We start from the raw sequence: 21,243 nt of genomic DNA, 5'->3' as shown, positions 1-21,243 counted from the left end.
TAGGTCACAAAATATCTTAAAACTTTGGAATTGGATATTTATCTCTTAAACTACGTTTATCATATGTGAATTCCATGAATACTCCTAGGCATCCAGGTTTTCTATGTTCGTTAAATAAAGCTCTGTGTATAATCTTATTCTTTCTATTTTGCCTGGTGTTTGATTACAACAACTCTCGCCACGGGACAATGCTGACATCCACATACTGAGACCTTTATGACTATATATGTTCGCTTAATATCTTTAAATACTCTAGCATGTCTTTTTGCAAAAAAGGTGTGTTTGCGAAAAGGAATTCCTACCAGCTCTGTAAAATTTCTGCTCGTTAAAATATCTGTTATTTCAGAATTTACAGTTGTAACAACCTAACATTTAATTAACAAGAAAAAATAGTTATCAACAAAATTTAATCAATTAGTCATTACTTACGGGTTTTTTAGTCTTGGAAATATTTGGAAATCATTTTGGTTATTTCCAGAAAAGGAGAACGGTATATCTATAACATCTAAGAAGGAGTTTCTCCTTTTTCGTCCTAACCTGTTCAGCATGTTTTGTGCCACAGAGGACATGCATATGTTCAACTCTTTTCGAAATAACAAATTTCCGCTCTGTATTTCTTATTCATTTTTTGCACTGACGTTTAATAAGATTAAGCAAACCGTAACAAAGCTTAATTGATTACCTAATTAGATCATTAAAGCAAACATCCGACCGGAAATACATATAAACAAAGGGCTTACGCGATTATGAAACTTTTAATACCATTTTGTAATAATATATGCCATGTATATTAAACAGGAAAAACAGATGCTATCATTTTAAGAGAATCTGATTCTGCTTATAATGTAAACAGCGAAATCTATTCCCAATTTCAACGACAGCGAAAAAAAAAAAAATTTTCCCAATGCGAATGCTTAAGTTAGATTATTTTTACACAAATAAAAATTAAATGAATAAGAAATTTAACTAAAACATTATTTGTTTAAACAAACGAAAGAAATGATATATTTTTACTTTCCTGTAACGATGTAACAAAAAGAACTTTCTAGTAGCAACATGGTTCCCGTTAGTGCTGGCTTCTACCATAATTACTTTAGGGGGGTTATATAACAAATTAATTCTTCATAATAATGATATTACGTGGAGAGAACAAATGTAGCTACGAATTGCCTACTACTTATAGTGTTCCTTATTTCGTAGTAGTTGGCATTGACCAGTTCTATACAATATGGAACCATTCCGTGTTTGGCACCCTACAAAGGTGGTTGCAAATCATTCGTGGATCATTTCTTGTTCTCTCTACGGGTGGTTAAGAATTTTTATGTGCACCAATCGCTGTATAAATAGAATAGCAGTGACATACTTTCATTTAAAGTATATAATAAAAATGCAATAAAATAAACAATTAAAACTAAATTAAATGTACTTAAGTTCAAAGAAAGCAGTGATAAATGTTTTTCTTGATGGTAATAAATTCAAATGTCATCTTTAATGCAAAGGGAAAAGATTATGTTTTAGTTCTGGTATAGCATGGCAACAAAGCATCCATGAGTGCGTCATAACTTAACATAACTGAAACAACAATAAGGAGAAACTAAGGAGAAATACAAAAGGAAAATATTGCATTGATGGTTCAAGCTAAGCTCGTTCAATGTTAAAAAGAAATTTGTCAAAGGAATGTTTTAAAAACAAATTATTCTGTAAAAAATGATAGTAATGACATGTCTAGTCTTTATTAGTGATATGTTGCCTGAAGTGCATTATTTTATATTTTCTTTTGAACTGTACAATTACATTTATTTGTCCTGTTAGATTCTTGTTGAACTCCATCTTGAGAGATGCTTTTGCTGTTGATGTTTTAGGGCGAGAGGGGCTAACTTATATTGACTTCACCGTGTTAGGCATAGTTTTGTAACTAAGTTACCTTTCACTGTGCGCAATTATTAAAATATCTGATAGCATTGTTAAAAATTTCTTTTGAATTTTTTCTTAAAAACAAAATTATTGAGACAACATTCTCTTTTGATGCGTCGAAATTTATAAAATTATAAGTTGTAATTATCGGGGCGAGATAAGCCGCAGTTTTTAATTGCATGGAAGAGATAAGATGTAATAAAAATTAACCACGTGTGCTGTGAAATTAATATATTGTACAACACTGCCAGACATTATTATTGTAAGTAAAAATCTGATTCAGAAATCCGTAACAAATTCCTTAAGGTCTTACAATCCTTGTGTTTTTTGAATTTAAAACCAGTAACCAGTAACAGCTTTTCAGGGACTTTTTTTTTATTTTTAAGGCTTGTAATGTTCTTAACACGCTATTAAAAAAACAATACAAGTCTTTGTGTGTTTCGAGAAGAAGAAGAAAAAGAAAAAAAGATACACCTCGATATACCTGTCGTATGTTTCCAAAGTAGTAGCCGAGTCTCAACTTCGTTCAATGACGAAAATATCTACAACGGACGGTTCCCCGTTAAGTTTTCCACATACCAATAACTAGTCTATAATATAACCCCGGCTGCCTCCTGTAGAGCCTGAAGCCTAGTAGCTGAGACTAAGTGTTAGCTGTGAATAGCGACAAGTGAATGTTTGTGGGTCTTTCCTGCATTTACCATGAATTATATTTCACGGAGTAAAGATTATCAAGATCCATCAACACGGTCAATCACTTTCGTTTTTAACCATATTTTTAACCAAAATACTTTCGCGCTGTCAGAGATAAAAACCAGTAAAAAGTGATTTGAACTTCGGAATTAATAAAAAAACAGTACGAAATAGATTCGTCGTAAAACTTCTTAAACAGAAATGGGATGTATCAATGAAAAAAGAGACAAAGAAATATATTTTAATTAAGAAGGCACACTTCTGAAATAGATCTCATGTAACAATGACGCTACTGAAATAGATTCCCATGTAACAATCAGAAAAGAACGCTTCTGAAATGGATTAGTATTAAAAGTTTAAATTATCCAAAACCAAAACACTTGAAATAGATACTCGATGAAACGAGTGAACGTTATAGAAATTATTTTTATAAGAAAATTATTTAAGGAATATATTAAGTGTTACAAGTATGAGAAATATATGACGAGATACAACAAGTGGCATACATGAAGAAAACGGCGAAATCTACTTACGGATCACGAACTTGTGGAAACAGAAACAAATCATTCCCATTGCCACAGTAAGAAAATTTTATATCTATTTTATCTTTCATCGAATTCTTTTTGCCTCTTGTACCATGATTCATGCCTTCAATTGCATCAAATGGCAAAAACTTTGTCAAAATATAAATAAGAATACAACACAAGCTGTCTGTTTTTATTTCTAAATACCATACATTAAACACGTTCTCAATTATACATATTTTAAAGTTGTCATAGCGCACCGTTATTAAATTACACTTTAAATGTGGATCGATAAGGCTGTTTAAAAATTAAACGAAGTGCTTGACAATTTATATCGCTTAATAATGAATGGATATCTTTACTGAAAGCTAAACAAAATTGGATGCATTTCTTAATCTTGACATTGCAAGACCTTTTACCTTGTACTCAGTCTTATTTGAAAGCTGCTGCCGATATATTCGTTTTGAGAAGTAATGGACTTTTTAGACAAATACTTGGCGATGCCTGTTAAAATTCTGATATACACCCGCGTTTTTAGTGGGACGTTGCACCGTTGCCCTTTATGAACCAATCTAAACCCTAGGACCTCAAAAAGCGTCAGTAATAAGTATGATATACAACCTCATAACAAATATAACCACTGAATAAAGACGGGATTATCCCTACAATAGCTGGATTAATGAGAAGTTTGAAAATTGAGTTATTTCTTGGATAAGCGAACGTGATGTCAAATTTGTGACACAAACAGGAAAGGGGGAGATAAGATGTTTAATTATTGAAGTTCGAATCTTGATTACATTAATAGACTTGGACAAGAGGAGATAGGAGCGAGTAGTTAAAGCATTCTCAAATGTTCAAATGCTACTATTTACAATCATTTATAGTGATGTGATCATTTACCAATACCCAAAAATGATTGTTCTCGCATTGTAAACATGAGATGAAAAAGAATGTCGCCAATGAGTAGAAATTTGATCAAATTCAAGTAAATGTTAAATATACAGTCCAACCTGGCTATACCGGAACCTACAGTTCCGAAAAAGGTGTCCGCTAATGCCAGATGTCCGCTATATTGAGTTTCGCACTTTTTCGGAAAAAAGACACTTATAGATGCAATCTAGATATTCTTTGCGTCATTAGCTATGCGTCATGGCCTTATCATATCAATCTCGTAAACAACGCTTCTTTCACTTCAAGAAGCGAAAGAAGCGGTGGGTACAAGTTTCAAACTGTTACCAATTTACTTCCCATCATTGGCGTATGTTTGCTTTAACTTTTCCAGTTTTAATACCTCAACTCTAATAGTTAACTCATTCATCATCATGTCTATATCTATCGCCACGAACTTCAACGAAATTCAAGTCAAGACTTTCCAGTGCGTCTGTTACTGTCATCGTCGTCCGATTCATTGATGTAACATGCTTTTATCACAGGATTTTTGTCTTAAATCTACGTTTTGTGTTTCAATGGCCGGGATTGTCAGACTTATAAAGACACATGATATCCACTTGTCGGCAATGATTCGTTGATCTTTGAATAGGACGAAAGCAATGAGCGCGATAAATTCGCATTTGAAATAGTTTTCGATGATTGCCTTTTGAAAAAGATGGTTGAACATGTCCAGCTTTATTGGAGTACAATGACAGTTATTTTCATCCTTCTCCTCAGAGCTCTTTGAGATTAAAACCTCGAAAGTGTAGCACAGATCCTTTATTTCTCTTTTAATATGCGCAAATTACTTGCGAAGTATCTGTCGCCAAGAGTAACTTCAAAAATTCCCAATTCTTTTCAAAATAGTTTTAATTATATCAGATTCAAAACGATAACTATCTAACATATCGATTAAAATATTAGAAATAACAGTTCTTTGCAAAAAAGATGTAAATATGCTTTCTATATTATGTGTGTATGTAACATTGAATCTTGTCATGCTCTTAACGGCGCTAGGAACCGGTTAAAATGCTCACATTCCGTATATCTTACGCACATATTAAAAATCCGGCAAACGCGTTTTGCGCAATGAACTGACCAGCGCACTTTGCTCGCTGGTTCAATATTTTTTTTCAAGAAGAATACCACCAAGAAATATTTCAGCCTGACTCATTCTGGATAAAAACATGAGAAAGGCTGGAGAAGATAAAAATTCTAGATATATCTATATGTTCAAGTCTGCAAAATACATAAATGCTGGAAAAATAGGCAGTTTTTTTTCGCCGCCATCGGCTCGACTTTCGTGTAAGTCAAGGCCCACTTTAACGTGGGCCTTTAAGGCCCACGTCGCAGCAGTTTACAGAGCGTGTAGTATTGATACTTGAGTCTGTAAGGTTTTACCGTGAAGACAAGGGTTTTTTTAATGCGGAAAAACGACAATGAAAAAACGATTTTGTCATAATGCAGTACAACAACAACAATAATGAAACTTGAAAATTAATATAACTGTCTTTATACTGGTATGTTTTAGTTTTATGTTTAAAGACTTCTAGGAAATGTTTCTTGGGTAGCTACCTGAAAGATTTACATCCCTGGGGACTCTATTATGACACTGGCCCTATTTCGCCACTTCAACTATGTTAAATTACACCGTCAGAGATGAGTAGAACATTGCTTTTACTATCATGTCTGACACACAAGCCGGTTCGCAGTCAGCAGATGGCTCCGAACGGGCTGACGACACTACATTTAAAGTTTGTCGATGTTGGAACATGAACTTGAAAATGTGCTATCACTAAACCATCGCCTTTTTCATTATGTTAACATTTTTTATTATGGTATTTAATAAGGTTTCCTCACTTAGTTACTGCGTATTTGTGTTGTTATATATAACGAAAAATAAAGTTAATTTAAGTTTTATAATATCGCAGATTGTTATCATGGCATGATTTTATAACATTACCCAATTTCAATAACGTTAGGTCAAACAAACGACACTATGAGATAATCGCGATGCTATATGGAGGTTAAGTTTTGAAGGGTTATCAAATCCACGTCATTATTAAATTTATATTATTACCCACATTAAATTCATGTCAGAGAGTGATTTTATGTTGATACTAAAAATGCCTTTCTTAATCATGAGTTTTTATTCTTGACACTTTGTCCTTCTTTAATTTTACAGTTTTTGGCAACCCCCGGCAGTAGCCATATCTGTTTTGATTTTATTTTTACGTTTCGTTTAATTTTATTCTATTTTCTTTTTTTTTTTCTTTACGTGTCGTAATTCACTTATTGTGTAACAAGCAGTTACATTTTATTCGCCTGTTTGATCCCACCCTAAACCTTACAACTTATTGCAATTGCTTTGATAACATTGACGGCCAAATCTCTTGTAAGTAAGTAAGTAAGTAACGGGAAGTTTGATGTCCTTGCGTATTCTATCCTAACGGCTGGCTTTTCCTCCCCTCCGACTGCAACTACGGCACATTACCCCCAGGCATAGTCATTGCTCCAACTTGCGTGCCTGCCACACTAACCGATTTGCGCTCAGTAGAAGGGTCCAAATGGTTGTCAACATTGCATTTAAAGGGCCTGAAGGGAGAAACTGAAACGTTATGATTAAAAGTAAACATTTACCTACCTCACTCAACTTTTCTTAGAAGAAATAATGTAATCAAGAGCTATCAAAAACGACCAGATTGAATGGTTGAACGTGTATATTTGCCATTCTCGCGCCTTATTAACAAAAGATAATAACCCACCTAATTTGATTCCCGCCAAAAGGAAAATGGCATTTCAACCTTGTCAGCTGTTTACTATGCATGACTTGCATGTTGGTTCCTCTTCCTCATTCATACTATTCTCTCTTCGTAGTTTTCTTTTCAGCTGCATATCTATTTAGATTGTTCGACGCAAACGAACGTTTTTCACAGTGTCGTTCGCACTCGGCTTTCTTTCTCTTTGTATTTTAACAAAGATCTTTAGTTTTCGTGTGTATGACGCACTAATTTAATAGCCATATTGTGTAGAGGCTAAAAAGTTGCAATCTGTTAACCCATTCACACCTAAACTTAAAACATGTATTAATGTGATGCGCAAAGTTGTTCTTCTTCAATATGACTTACACCAATTATATTCGGCTGTCATGATCGCGGTGAAACATTTTCTGTCGAGAATAAACTAACGGATGTGCCATGATAAAAAATCACCAAGATATATACGCTATTCGAATAAACTGCGTGCATCACTAACATGTTGCCGCACGTAGTGTAGTGGGTTCGTCTGCGGCTTTAAGTTCTGGGGGCCGCGGATCGAATCCCGGGTGCTGAATTACTTTGCTCATCACTTACATACTGTCTGTATATAAGTGCTGAGCAAAGTAGTTCTTCTTCAATATGATTTACACCGATTATATTCGCCTGTCATGATCGGAGGTCAGAATGGGGTAAAATGTATTAAAGTATTTTTTTTTACAAAACCATGTTTTATATATACCCGTTCATACCACATGAAAAACCCGTTTTAATAAAGTCAGTTTTTTTATCTAAAACCATGTTTAAATATGGTAACGTGAAGCACGAGAATATTGTTAACACATAAGATAAATGGAGCAAAATACTAAGGATTGGAAAGAGCAAAATATAAAGAATTAACCTGCCAAATTTGTTTTTCTATAATTTCTTGTGATTACAAAAAATAATGCTTATATGGCTTTTATTGTCATTGTTTAAGATTTCGTGTAATAACTGTCAACCAACTCTTTGCACTGATTCAAAATCCAATTTATTTTTTTATCGTTACTGAGCATTTTTTTGGTAAAATTGACACGCTATTTTAAGACCATAAACAAATCGTAATCAAGACCTCAAGTTCCGCGAAAGTTCATTTGCGCAAAGCCATTCGCGAAACTTATTTCTCTTCGCTATTTTTTTGACTCGAGTTTCTTCCGCGAAAATTTCTTTTTATAAAGAAATTGATAATAACACCAATTTAACAGTAAAAGTATTTTTTCACAAGCAGATAACCTTCTTACAACGAAAAGCATAACAAAAGGCTTCAATATTTATCATTACAGCAAATACAACATCCAAAAAAACAAGAGTATACATAAGAAAAAAGTTACCTCGGTTTTTGGTAGCTATACAGACACGCGTGCTACACAAATCACAACGTAGTATATCAAAAACAGGCCAATCAAAAGTTCTGATTCAAAATAGAAGCCAATCATAAGGTAGCATGACCTAAATAAGCAACGCTGACCAACTAAAATCCGAGTTGATTAAACATAAAAGAAATAAAAGAAAAAGAGTATAAAATATCGCAAGTACAAAATATTGGTAAATAATATTGTTATAAAATATTTATATAAATTACATTTCCAAAAACAACAACCTACAAAAACTGCACAGATATGTATAAAAAGACGTCAAATGCAATTACAGAAACACAAATCTATTTTCATAAGAACATCTCAAAAAAACAGGTTTCAGTTTGATAAATCTAAATAATCCTTAATTTTCTCTTTTGTTCTTTTCGAAGAATTTCTGTAAATTTTGTAAAAGTATGCGTATTTTTTCTTAAAATTTAAAAAAAAAGAATTCGCAAAAATTTAATTCAACACGATTACAATTTTTATCCAAATCCAGGATTTTTCTGGAGAAATTTCTTTTGCAATCTTTTTTACTTAAAAAGCAAATAAAAATTAATAAATATTTATAAAATTGTTTCAAATTTTCTAAAAAGAAATTAGAAAAGTAGCTTGAGGGCAGAAATTTTCGCAGCAAAATTAAAATTTTGCGAAATACGTCAATTATAGTTTTGTCTTAAATATATTTGTCCCGCAAATTTCATTTTAAGTAGGAAGATTTCTGTCCTTAAGGAAAACACTAACACCTTTCCATACATAAATGGTGCGAATCGAATTACGTGACTAAAATCATGGGATCAAGTGTGACTGATAAAGATTATTGCATCTAGTGAGACATACGTAAAATATCGTGCCTACATTTTTTTTACAAAATTTGCATGCCGTGTTAAGCTAGGTCAATCACATTCAAAAGATCCAATAGAGAAGTGTTCTCCTTCGTTGAGACTACAAATGATCCAAATCATTTTCGTAATCTTCACTGCTATGATCAGATCGTTTGGTTGGCTGATTAAAACCTGGATTAAGTCTGTCTTGATCTTTTGGATTGTTTTGGTTGTTCGGAGTAATTCCCCCCTGATTTATTGGAACATTGTCGCCTTCCTCTTCGGGGTTAAGTTCGCGTTGATCTTCTGGATTAGGTCCGTGTTGATCTTCTGGATTAGGTCCGTGTTGATCTTCTGGATTAGGTCCGTCTTGATCTATTGGATTAAGTCCACCTTGATCTATTGGATTAAGTCCACCTTGATCTCCCGGATTAAGTCCGTCCTGATCTTTTGAATTACGTCCGCCTTGATTTTCTGGATTAAGTCTGCCTTGATCTTCTGGATTAAGACCACCTTGATCACCCGGATTAAGTCCGCCTTGATTTCCTGGAGAGATCGGTCCATCATTAGAACCAAAGGAAGGGTAATCACCCTCACTTTCCTTTTTGGCTTTTTGCTCAAAAACAGGACCTTGCAAATTTGAAACTGAGTCCCTATCGGGTTGTGCAGTGCCGCCGACAGTGGTTTGAGATGTGGAAGTCGTATTTTCATTGGTTGGGGTGGACATACTGTCATTAGACTCCTTGATGGGTTGTACAGTTGCAAGAGGGGTGGGCTGAATTATTTCAGTTTGTGCATCTATTTCTTCTCTTGGTACGACTGCACCTTTTGGTATACCTGACTCGTTTGGAAGGACAGGCCCAAGCGCTGGTTGAGCTGTGGAAGATATTTTCTAGAAAAACAATATGTACCTTAATTCATAAAATCTTCGTGTATTTAATTAAACTCGCGAATCTTTTTCATCGCACATTTAATTTTCGCCCATCGAGGTTTCGCGTAACTCTAATTTTCACGCACTTTTTAGCGCTCTTTATAGAAAAATGAAACTAAAAAAAAAACACATCAATGTATTGCCTGTTTTTTAAACTTAAAAGTTTACAAAATATTAACTTTTATTTTACATAAATGGCTCGTTTTGTATGACTGATGGCCACTCAAAAAGGTTCCCCGATCTTGGATTTACGCCAACCAGACATTACAATTCCCGAGTGGTTATGCATAAAAAGAAATAACCAATTTTGCACAATCTCATTTTTGCGTAACTTTTAAAGGGAAATATTTCGCGCACATCAATTTTGCCCACCTATTTTCACGCAACCAATTGTTCGCGAGAATTAGATGTGTGAGAGATTTCATGAATTAGGGTAAGAGCTGGGTTTAAACCCGGTTAACAAGGCTTGCTGTCGTTCGCGTTCTCATGCTATAGTTCTATTATCAACAATACAATACAAAACGTGTGTGTACGTGTATGTGTGTTTTTTAATTAAAAATAAAAAATCAAATCTCAGTCTATGATTTGTATCAATAACAATAAACAAAGGCTTTACTACCAAACCAAACTCATTACAGCCCCTTTTAAAACTGCGTTTAGATGCTGAGCAACCACAATCTTAAACAAGCACATCGCGCACTTTAACATAACGCGCACAGTTAGATCCTAGGGAAGAAACGTGACGCACATCGATATGTTGATATCGGTGATATGTCAAAAGAGGACACAAAAGAAGACATAACCGATGCTCTACGACGCTAATGTGTTTCTCTAAACTCAGCATATCCATTACAACTACCAATACATACCTCAGTTTGGTTAAGGTGTGGCTGTTCTGTGGCATTCACAATTTCAGTGGTCTCATCAGGAGTTTTAATTTCAGTTTGATTCCACGATACTGAGTGTTCTGTCGTTGTAATATTATCGGCCAACTCTTCGCTACCAGCTGGTGTAGTTGCTGTAACGGCAGGAAAGTTTGACGTAGAAGGTCGTGCTGTTGAAAAAAAAAGAAGTAATATATAAGAAACGTTTATTAGCTGTGACTCTTTCGCACAAAGAAGTCTGTGGTTTCGTGAGAAAAGAGTAACTAAATTCACAAGCAAGTTACGTAAAAACTCTTGTTGTCGCTTATATGCAGTTACAATACAGTTTCATGTCCAAAACATGATAAAAACAAGTAAATTTTTGAGAAATTCGCAATTTACTTTTACCGAGAGACCTTAAAAAAAAGTTAGGCGTTTTCTTTAAGTAGAGTCATGTTAAAAACACCTGTTACACTTTAGGAGTGCCACAGCATATTTCGCACTTGCCGTTAATTATCTACATGAATTTTTTTTTACATGATCAATTTTACTGCGAAAGTTATGTTTATAATAAGAAACATAGGGGAAAATTGCAGAAATTGTTTTAGAAAGTGACAAAAAAAGTGCCATCACTACTTTATTTTTTTTGCAAAATGGCATGTTTTCACACTCCTCTCAAGAAATGGTTTTAACAGTAAATAAAAACAATAACATACGAGTCTCTTCTTTACCATCAACAGTCACAGGCGCCACAGTTGCCTCTATGCTTTTAGTTTCAACAGGAACACCAGTAGTTCCTGGTTGGTTTGTAGCGATAGTTAATGACTTTTCGGTACTGAGTTCTTTTGTATCAGAAGCTACGGCAGTTGTGCTACGTGGGGTTGATTGCGGAACGAAGGAAAGTTTTTTCTTTATGGATTGAACCTCTGCGCTCTAAAAAAAACATTGGTAAATAAAACAATACAGGATAAGATAAGCCAATCAGTTTTGAAAAACATTTTGCGTACAATCACACAAAATTGGTGATCATAATCCCACATTTTAATCTTTCCACCAATACATTATCCGGAAAAACAATCTGTTTTTTTGTTTTTTTGGGGGGGGGATTTGTTATTTAAACTTACTTGAAAATTGCGCAAATATAAAGAGGCAGAATAAATACACACTGGCCGTCAAAAAAAAACCAAATTTGCATGTTTATGTCAAAAACTTCTAGCAATCCTTTAGCAGAATAATGGGAAAAAAAGGCATTTCAGGCTATGAAATCATTTTATTGATTAGGTCGTAGTTCGCATCAGGTTCTTTTTCGTAAGCTATAGTATACTGTTTCCACGTCGCGGTGAAACAAATCACGTTGGTCAATACGTTGGCAGCGAATTCAACGTTGTCCTCCACTGGTATCACAATAAATACCTTCCTCCTTTTCACAATTTTATCTTGAAATTTGTATATACAACACAAAATTTTTATTTAACGTCAATAGCACCCAATTTTCTCTGTTATATAGGCTCAACTGTAGCCTAATTGTTGCTTCAAAACAACTAATGCATGTTTGTTTGGTCCTTTAGGCTATATAAACCATCAGTCTTGAGACATAATCACGTTTGGCGAATGAAACTTGCACAGCGTTTAAAACAAGAAAAGTCTCGATAACCACTGGCCCTTTTTTCTTTTTTTAATCCAGGCTACGCTACTGCTTCGTCTTTAGAAGGACTTGACCTTCATGAGGTGAATAAAAAGTTGTGACGGCAAAGCATATACACAACATTCTTTAAAAACGTATTTGTACCGCGAGGATTTTCTATTCTAATTGCTTACTTTTTATCATTAAAAAATGGTATTATTTGTATTCGTTACTCTTCTGACACACTAAACATCTGCTTTACAGCTTATGTCACCAAAAAACAACAGAATAGAGATTAAGTCACAGAATAAAAGACTAACCATATTCTGCAGTTGGTCAGAGTGGTAAACGAGTTGAATTCGATGATCATCAATCTTCTTCTCAAGATAAATTGATTGATTCTTGAGTTGCATAACTTCAGGGAGGTATTTATCTTGAAACATGTCCTACATAAAAAAGGAGAAACTATTTACTTGTTGCTTATATAACGTCTTTAATGTATTTTATAGGTAATGGTGTTCGTAAACCTGATTTCTTTGATGTCAAAATAGTATACCAATATTCAAGGATTCATTTCAAATTAATTTTCTCTTCAATAACATTATTTCAGATATGTCTTTTAAATTAGCCAGATATCTCCTGATCGAATTATGTTTATAGCGTAATGCTTAATTGTTTAGCAAATCTGAGCAGCCTAAATGTGCTTCATGTCCTGAGTGAAGCCTAATCAATTCGGTTAGCATAATGCTAAATGTTTTAGCAAATCTGAGCAGCCGAAATGTGCTTCATGTCCTAAGTGAAGCCTAACTAATTCGGTTAGCATAATGCTTAATTGTTTAGCAAATCTGAGCAGCCAAAATGTGCTTCATGTCCTAAGCGAAGCCTAACTAATTCGTTTAGCATAATGCTAAATGTTTTAGCAAATCTTTGCAGATGTGCTGAAAAACACACAACTTACTACAGCAAAGTTTTTTTTTATTACAGAGTAAAAAGTTTGCAAACTTACCTGAAAGGTTTCGGAACGATTCTTCATGCTGCTGACGATTTTTGTTAGTCGCAATAAATCTGCAACATGAGTCTGGTTGAAGGAGTCAGTTATACTCTTTAAGTTGCTCAGAGACTAAAGGTTTAAACACAAAGTCTATATAATAAGCAACATACTGTCAAGAAGACTACCTTAAGGGAAAAAAACTTTTAGCTAAAACCAACTTTTTCAAATTGAAACTCCCATTTGTAAAATTAAAAAATTTTAAGTTCCTCAAAAAAAGTTCTGCAAAAAGACATTTGAAAAAAATTGGCACTCACAAAAACAAAAACAATTAACAAAAATGATTAAAATTTGTAGACATGATCATAATGTATTCGCCTTGGTAAGTGACATAAGGAAAAAAACTTAATTTTTACGTAAATTTAGCAGAAATTACCAAAAAAGATTTATTAATTTCGCGTATTTTTGTTGAAACCATCAAACATTCCTTTCTGTCAAATTTACTTCCCTTAAGATCATGAATAATTAAAATCCAAAAAAATTATAGTTGCCTTCATAAAATAGGGTTCAATTACAAAAATAAGTTTGCATTTTGCATAAAAACTTATCAGGAATTATGCAAACACACAAGCAATGTAGTTACACGTCTCTTTCTTCCACTGAAGATCAACATCACGGTAGGCCAATACAAGATGTGGAAACTACCTTGATGAATATTTAAGACTTTTTCATAATTACCCAGTCTACTGTCTTCAGCATCTGTTCTCTTTTGTTTTTAGCATTCAACTCCACATTGGCCACAACAAAATCTACATATTTTTTGGTGACTGTTGACTGAGATGTTTTGTCTTCGTTATCTTCAGCAGCTTCTATGGCAAGACTTCTCAATTGAGCCTAAAATCAGCAGAATGTGAAAAAGTTGAACACATAGAAAACCTTACTGACATTCTAACCTAGTTTTGATTCTAATAATAATAAGAAAAGCGGAAAAGAGAATAATATAGTGAAATTTCATTGGCTTATTATCAAAATCGATTATCCGAAAAATTGACACTAGAAATTTATAACTAGCATTTGCTGTTAAAACAGATTGCAGTTAGATAGGTCAAAGTTTTTGAAATCTAAAGTATGCGTAAAGTATACAAAAATTTAGGGAAGTTATACTTTTGAGGAACACATTTTGGTTGAACTTATCATTACAATTAACCATATTCACTGTTTTTTATAGCAAGGCGTAAAAATAAGTTTCATGTTTTTTTTAATTTTAAAGACTATTGCACATAAGGTGATGAGATTCAAACCATGTATATTTCACTACTCATTTCCTCTTGATTTTACATTGTACAGTCATACACAAAAACTTTATCAGCTGTTATTAACTTTTCTGCAAAAATATTTTTACTTAAAAATATTCCAATCACAGATAATTTTGAATTTCCTCCACAACAGCTTCCAATTTCAAAAAAAGATTTCACATTTTGAATAACAAACTTTCCACAAATAATTTATTCTACTACAATTTCTGCCCTCAAGATATACAAACGTACAGTATAATTATGCACATAAGTTTGCACATCATCAATCTGTCTATTAAAATCTTTACGTAGTTCTTTAACGGATTCCTTGATCCCTTCAATACTGCTGCCAGTTTTTGCCATTCCTGTTTTCAGCAAATCCATGTCTTTCTCCAACGGCTCAATGTGTTTGATTGATTTTTCCACCACAGATTTCTGTAGCTTCTGCAATGACTGGTTCACAGTGGCAAGCTAAATTTGCAACAAAAAATTATATAGTTATTATATAATTTTTATCTCCCCTATAGGATGTATTGATACAAAATGAGTGATTTTTTTAATGTCAAGAGGAAAGGTTTCCATAAAACACTAAAAACAATAAACAACATATCACAATTTCATGGAGTTTTTAATTTCTGTTAAGTTAAACAATGAACTACAGTGCGAAAATACAAATTTTTTAAGGTTGAAAATACCTCTTTCTCTTTTATTTGTTGTTGTTTTAATTTCCTCTGTTATAAGGTTTGGAAAAAATAAGATGTTTCCACAACATTGATTTCATGATTATTTTTGCAGTTACTTAATTTCGAGAAGCAAAAACCATAAGCATTTTTCACAATAACAAAAACATCCCAAGAAATTACCAATAGCTTTCCAAACACAAATAAATAGTAAGCAAATGTCATCTAATGCCAAAACTAACAATTTTATCTATGCTGACTCATTAAAATGATTTGCTTTTTCGAGAATAAAGGTTTATGCATAATACCCACCTGATTAGTAACAATAGTATATTTTAATTCTGCAGATTTTAAATTTTTAACCAGACCATCATTCTTGTTTGATAATGAAGATATTTTGTCTAAAGACAGGTGAAAAATATAAATAATTTTTCTGTGGCCATTTTTAAATTCTATAAAATAAAATAAAATTTGTCTCAAGACAGGTAAAAAATATAATTTATCTTCTGTTTCCATTTTTAAATTCTATAAAATAAAAAAAAATTGTCTAAAGACAGGTAAAAAATATAATTAATTTTCTGTTGCCATTTTTTACATTTTATAAAATAAAAATAAAAATTAAGATATCATCCACATACCTGCGTCAATCTTTTTAGACAAGTCAGTTTCTAAGTTTTTAATTTTTGATTCTAGTTGCTTCATTGTTGATTGCATTGTCAGTACCGTAAAAGCAAGGAGTAAAACTCCTGATATGAAAATTGAGATAGTAACGAAAGTGAATATACATTTGAACGTAATAAAAGGTGAACTGCTGGAAACAATACGATTGTCTGTCTTCCTAGAAATTTAAGAACAAACTTAATTTATGCAGATGCAACAATGACATTGAAAACTTTAATCATGCTTACACATTAAGAAAATGTTTAATAAGTGGTATAGTGGTATACCTTAGAAATTAATTTTCACAAAAAAAATTTCAAGAAATTTTTTAAAATTTTCAGGAGAACTAATTTTTGCAAAATTAGCAAGACCCAATATTTTGCAATAGTTATGTTGCAAAAGTAGTTTAATACACATGTTGTAAATGCTAATACTTTAATTAGTATGCAGGTACTTCTGCTGCCTATACAAAACAATTTTCATGCAAAATCAATAAGAAGAGAAAATCTGATTCCTTTGAAATAAACGGTAAAATTAATTTTCTGAAAATTTGGCTGTCTCCTGTGAGGAACTCACTCAAATTATGTAGGATTTCTGTGTAAATACATGTGTCAGTTTAAAAAAGATGTTTTGATCACTGTATCAGTCTTATCACAATGATTCATTTGTTCAGATATTTGTTTTTTAACATCAGAAAACTTCTTACATTGAAATTGAAAAACAAGATTGTGCAGCGTATCAAAAGCTTTATAAAATATGTACCTTTTAGAACGTCTGGATCTTGGTGGTGGTAGTTTAAATTCTTCCACCACATCATCTGAATCTGAATCTTTACCAAGTGATAATAATAATTCTTTATCTTTATCCATTATCATGTAAATATTTAAACTGTTAAAAAATATAAGGAACTAAAATAATTGAGACATGTGTAAGTCCAATCACCAAAACAATTGACCCCTCAAATCAGACATACACCACACTTATATAATAATCTTGAGACTTTTATGCCTCTTTACTTTTGCCCTGTTTGAATTTTTAGGTACAATACGTCCTAATGTGTATGAAAACAAGGAAGAAGATTATGGGGTAACTTGCTTCTGTTTTGGTTCACTTGTTAAAATATTTCTTACAAAATTCTGCATCCAGAACATAAATTTAACCTTTCTACATACAAAATTTTCACATAAATTAGTCTGAATAAGGTGTTAATGTGACTTGGGGAAAAAATGTTTGTAAATATAAGCCTTGTCATTGTTTGTTCTATACGTACCTCAGTCTGAATCTTGTACACTATTATTCCAACCTTTTCCTACAAGTAGAATTTTTTTCAGTTTATTTCATATTACTTTAATAATATTTGCGAGTTATGTTGCCAGTGATTTGAAAATAGCATTGTGATTATACCCTATTTTCTTATAATATGATTTATATATATATTGTTAAAACTTATTCAGAATTAAACTACCATAAGTATTAGCACGAAGTATACGTAGAAATATATATATCAAAATTTAACAACTTGTTAATCACGTGAAAGATTTGTGTTAAATTTTAGCACATGTTTATGGTTATTAAAGAAAACTTAACAAGTTATGAAATAACAACCTATTTTTATAAAGTAAAAATGACAGCTTTAAAAACTGTATATAAAAATTTGTCTGAAACTATTCATACCTCTGGTGAAGTTAGACAGGAATTCATTCTTGATGCATGCAACTTAATCATGACAGAAATTTTGAGGGAAAGAAAATTTGATTAGATGTCAATTGACAATATAGACAATAATAATTTTGCAGTAAAATGTTCTTACTTTATAAATCTAAAAAACATTTGATTCTATACTTTAAAGGGGCTACGGCACGGCTGTTGGTTTTTGACTTTAGTGACTTACACAAAAGTCGACCTGATGGCGGCAAAACACAAAAATGGCTATTTTCCCAGCATGTATGTAATTTACAGACTCAAACATATAGATATATCTAGAATTTTTATCTTCTGCAGGTCATGTTTTCATCCAGAATGAGTCTTGCTGAAATTGTAATATACCTTTCAAAAAAAATTGAACCAGTGAGCTAAGTGCGCTGGTCTGTTCATTGCGCAAAACGCATTTGCTGGATTTTTAATTTGTGCGTTTTTAAAAGTTATGCAGCAAGAATTTTTCTTGCGTTGTTTTGAAAGTTTTACAGCAAGAATTATTCTTGTGCTGTTTTAAAAGTTGTACAGAATATACTTGTATTGTTTTGAAATACAGCAAGTTATACTTGCACTGTTTCGAAATGATACAGCAAGTTATTCTTCTCCTACTTAAAATAATAAAACAAACAATTTTAGTGTTCTTTTAATGTTTTTTGCGCAGTTTTATAGAAAAATCTCTAAATCGGTAAAATCATTTTTTTTAAATTCATAATGAAGGAGGGTGTTACGACAAGCGTATTCTATCTTGTTTTAATTATTTTTCCCAAATAGTATCAACCAAACTCTTGCTGTATTACAGTTTAGCTACCGTAATCTTAAGCATATATATTAATCATAACATTGGAGGGTGTTACAACAATAATCTGTCTTGTTTTTCACTTGTATTATAACTTTTGTATGTAAACCTGTAACTTGCATAATAATCGGGACGCCAATTCAAAAAGATTTACAGCAGGAATTTCAAGACAAACTTTTTTGTTGTGCTAGAAATAAACTTTTGCCGCACTAAAACACCACCAGTTAGTTTGAAACAGGACCATAAAATGCTAACAAGTCGCTGTAGTTTGCTTAGTCCATGGATAGGCACTTTATTTTTCTTGAAAACTGTCAATACGAGACCATAGAAGGCTAAAACAATGCTGTAGTTTGCTTAAAAGCTGTCAGAATGGTACTGATAAGGTTAACACAGCGCCAAAGGCTTGTCAATACAGGATTGTAGAAGGCTAAAACGGTGCCATAGATTGCTTAAAAATTAATAAAACCATACCGTAGAAGATTAATACATTGCAGCAGTTCGCTAGAAAGCTGTCAATACTGTACCATGTTTTGATGCTGTAGTTCAAAGTGAATTTCCCCAGCCAAAAATATTTTTATACACAAAGGCCTGTTATTAAAGTTATGCATCAAAAGTTATCCTCAAGGTTTTGCTTAAAAATATACAAATAAAATGTTTAGAAATTTTTTCAAAAACACGTCTTTGAACAAGTCTTTGAAACAAAAACGTTGGCGTAAACCTTTTTTTAACAACAAAAGTTTCATGCACAATTTTTATAATCTATCCTGTATAATGTTTTGTTGAAAAAAAATTATAGAATAAAATGTTGACAAAGATAAAATTTGCATTAAAAAGCGTTTACACTAAACAACAGAATATAGCTAGCTAGTTATGAGGCCTAAGAATCAAAATTGCATTTTAACTTGCAAGTTTCTGAATCATCTTGGATTTGACATGTTTCAAAACTTCATAAAATTTGGCTACAAAACAAGATCTGAGAGTCTTATATGATGCTGACACACATCATAATTTTAAAAACTTCTACGACGCAATATTCTGTAATAGCTAGATTTAGCTATATGAAGAGGATAGCCTGATTTGATTAATCTCCTAATTTGTTGTTTTCTCTAGTTACCTAACTGAAAAAATATAGCTATTAGCTAGCTAGCTAGCTTCATATTTTGGACACAGAATTCTTTTTTTAAAATACGACTGTTGCGTTGTTTTGGTCGTTTGCGTAGCAATATATATTACCACTAGGATTTGTTACTTACCTTAACTTTTACAAGTTATCAATAGCTATATAAAACCATTTACCATTCAGGGAGAAAAAGAGGGATCTTTCATGGATAGCTGTGTGCTGACACATTCACAGGAAAAATTAAGAAAAATTTTGTTTTCGGATTGCCGTCATCACATTCAGTTTTGTTATTGTCTCGTTGGATCAAAAGTTTTGGTTAAATTACTATGTCGCTTCTTTAGTAAGAGAGGACAGCTGCCGTCAAAATACAGGTTTGCTGCAAACAAAGTAGATATAGCTGTAAACTCCTTTTTCGATTTCTACGTGTATTTTAAGACATATTTACTAAACGTTAAATCATTTCTACCTTTAATTTAAATGAAATTTAGATAACAGGGTTTTCTTTTGTCAATGCTATTATTTTTTGTTTGCCAAATATTTTTAAAGCAGATCCCTTTCTCACCTGCGCCTTAGCCCTGCATTTTTCTGTTGTTAGTGACGGGGGAAATCGCAGTAAAAGTCATGTGGAAACTTTGAAGACAAAATTATTATTACCTCTCCTCTTTTTAGCGGCGTTTGGTGAAGGCTGATCAAGAAATTGTTTTTAATTTTCGACACTTCTTTTTAACCATTGTAGTCGAGAGATATTTGTATTTGCCGCAAAATCGTCTTAACCCTTTTCACAGCGTCGTGGCATATAGCCTCTCAGCTCTCTACTAGGAGGCTAGCTAGCTAGCTATAGAGATGAGCTGACTGATGAGAATTCTATTAAATTAAGACTCAATTTCTGAAATTTTATAAAAATATCTTAGCTAGGAATAACACAGCTGGACTATAGAATAAACCATTTGCCTTTCCCAGAAAAGAAAACAGCTGGCTCTTTTGGGCTTTATGGTGCTGTTTTGCCAGGATTATGAATGCTGCCCGGCTTCTGTTTGGCACCTTGCCTTGTTTATAAACAGGGGAGAAAATACATAATCAGGACAACATAACCAGGCCTGGCCGGCTTATGTTTACAGTTAAAAAATATTATTTAGCACTTATTCAGTGATTCGGTTCAGCTTTGTTATCGTAGTGATGATTCACATTTTGCTTCATTGACGAATCACATTTGTGCGACACAGAAACTTTGTGGAAACTAAATTTTGGGATTTGCAAGTTTAATAGCTTTTCACCAAACTTAATTCCCCCAAAACCAATAATTTAGGTCATCCCCAGAATTCAACTCCTGCGAACAAAAGTTCAAAGAAAATGCCAATCACAGCCTGCCTGGCCAGCCATTATATCAGTGTTCATAATCTGGTCACCATGACATAACCAGGGCAAGAAAAACATGATCAGGCCATTAGACATAATCTGGCTGTCCTGTTTATAAACAGGCGGTTTTCCCTATCTGGGCAAAACAGTGCTCACTGAGTTTGCTAGGTCAGTGTAATGACTGATCACTGAGGGCGATA

General features: G+C 32.9%; 2 protein-coding genes across 3 annotated transcripts in view; one reads left to right on the top strand and one right to left on the bottom strand.

Annotated features, from left to right (window-relative positions):
* Window positions 1–21,243, top strand: part of LOC130629735 (uncharacterized) — a 42,922-nt gene that overhangs the window by 13,637 nt on the left and 8,042 nt on the right. The window lies entirely within an intron of this gene.
* LOC130629736 (uncharacterized) lies at window positions 8,054–19,975 on the bottom strand. 2 transcript variants are annotated; one of them, XM_057443074.1, is made up of 12 exons: window positions 19,821–19,975; window positions 17,347–17,385; window positions 16,839–16,964; window positions 16,055–16,254; window positions 15,729–15,817; window positions 14,989–15,207; window positions 14,180–14,335; window positions 13,460–13,573; window positions 12,774–12,899; window positions 11,546–11,762; window positions 10,836–11,020; window positions 8,054–9,927 (listed from the first exon to the last, which is right to left on the bottom strand). In XM_057443074.1, exons 3-12 carry the CDS (start codon window positions 16,949–16,951, stop codon window positions 9,157–9,159), a joined length of 2,190 nt encoding a protein of 729 aa, XP_057299057.1. In that variant the 5' UTR covers window positions 16,952–16,964; window positions 17,347–17,385; window positions 19,821–19,975; the 3' UTR covers window positions 8,054–9,156. The 2 variants fall into 2 exon arrangements, with proteins under 2 accessions (XP_057299057.1, XP_057299058.1); XM_057443075.1 differs by lacking the exon at window positions 17,347–17,385 and having other exon boundaries at window positions 19,821–19,966.

This window comes from Hydractinia symbiolongicarpus, chromosome 2, assembly GCF_029227915.1.
Source record: "Hydractinia symbiolongicarpus strain clone_291-10 chromosome 2, HSymV2.1, whole genome shotgun sequence".
In the NCBI taxonomy this organism is placed as follows: Eukaryota; Metazoa; Cnidaria; class Hydrozoa; order Anthoathecata; family Hydractiniidae; genus Hydractinia; species Hydractinia symbiolongicarpus.
The sequence above is the reverse complement of the archived record's forward strand: the minus strand, read 5'-3'. Positions and strand labels throughout refer to the sequence as shown.

Excerpts from the sequence above, each read along its gene's own strand:
- LOC130629736 (XM_057443074.1), bottom strand. The coding sequence starts at position 16,951 with ATGATAATGGATAAAGATAAAGAATTATTATTATCACTTGGTAAAGAT. Across the intron at positions 15,208-15,728 it reads ATACTATTGTTACTAATCAG|CTTGCCACTGTGAACCAGTC; the intron begins GTGGGTATTATG and ends TTGCAAATTTAG. Across the intron at positions 12,900-13,459 it reads ATCGTTCCGAAACCTTTCAG|GACATGTTTCAAGATAAATA; the intron begins GTAAGTTTGCAA and ends TTTTTTATGTAG.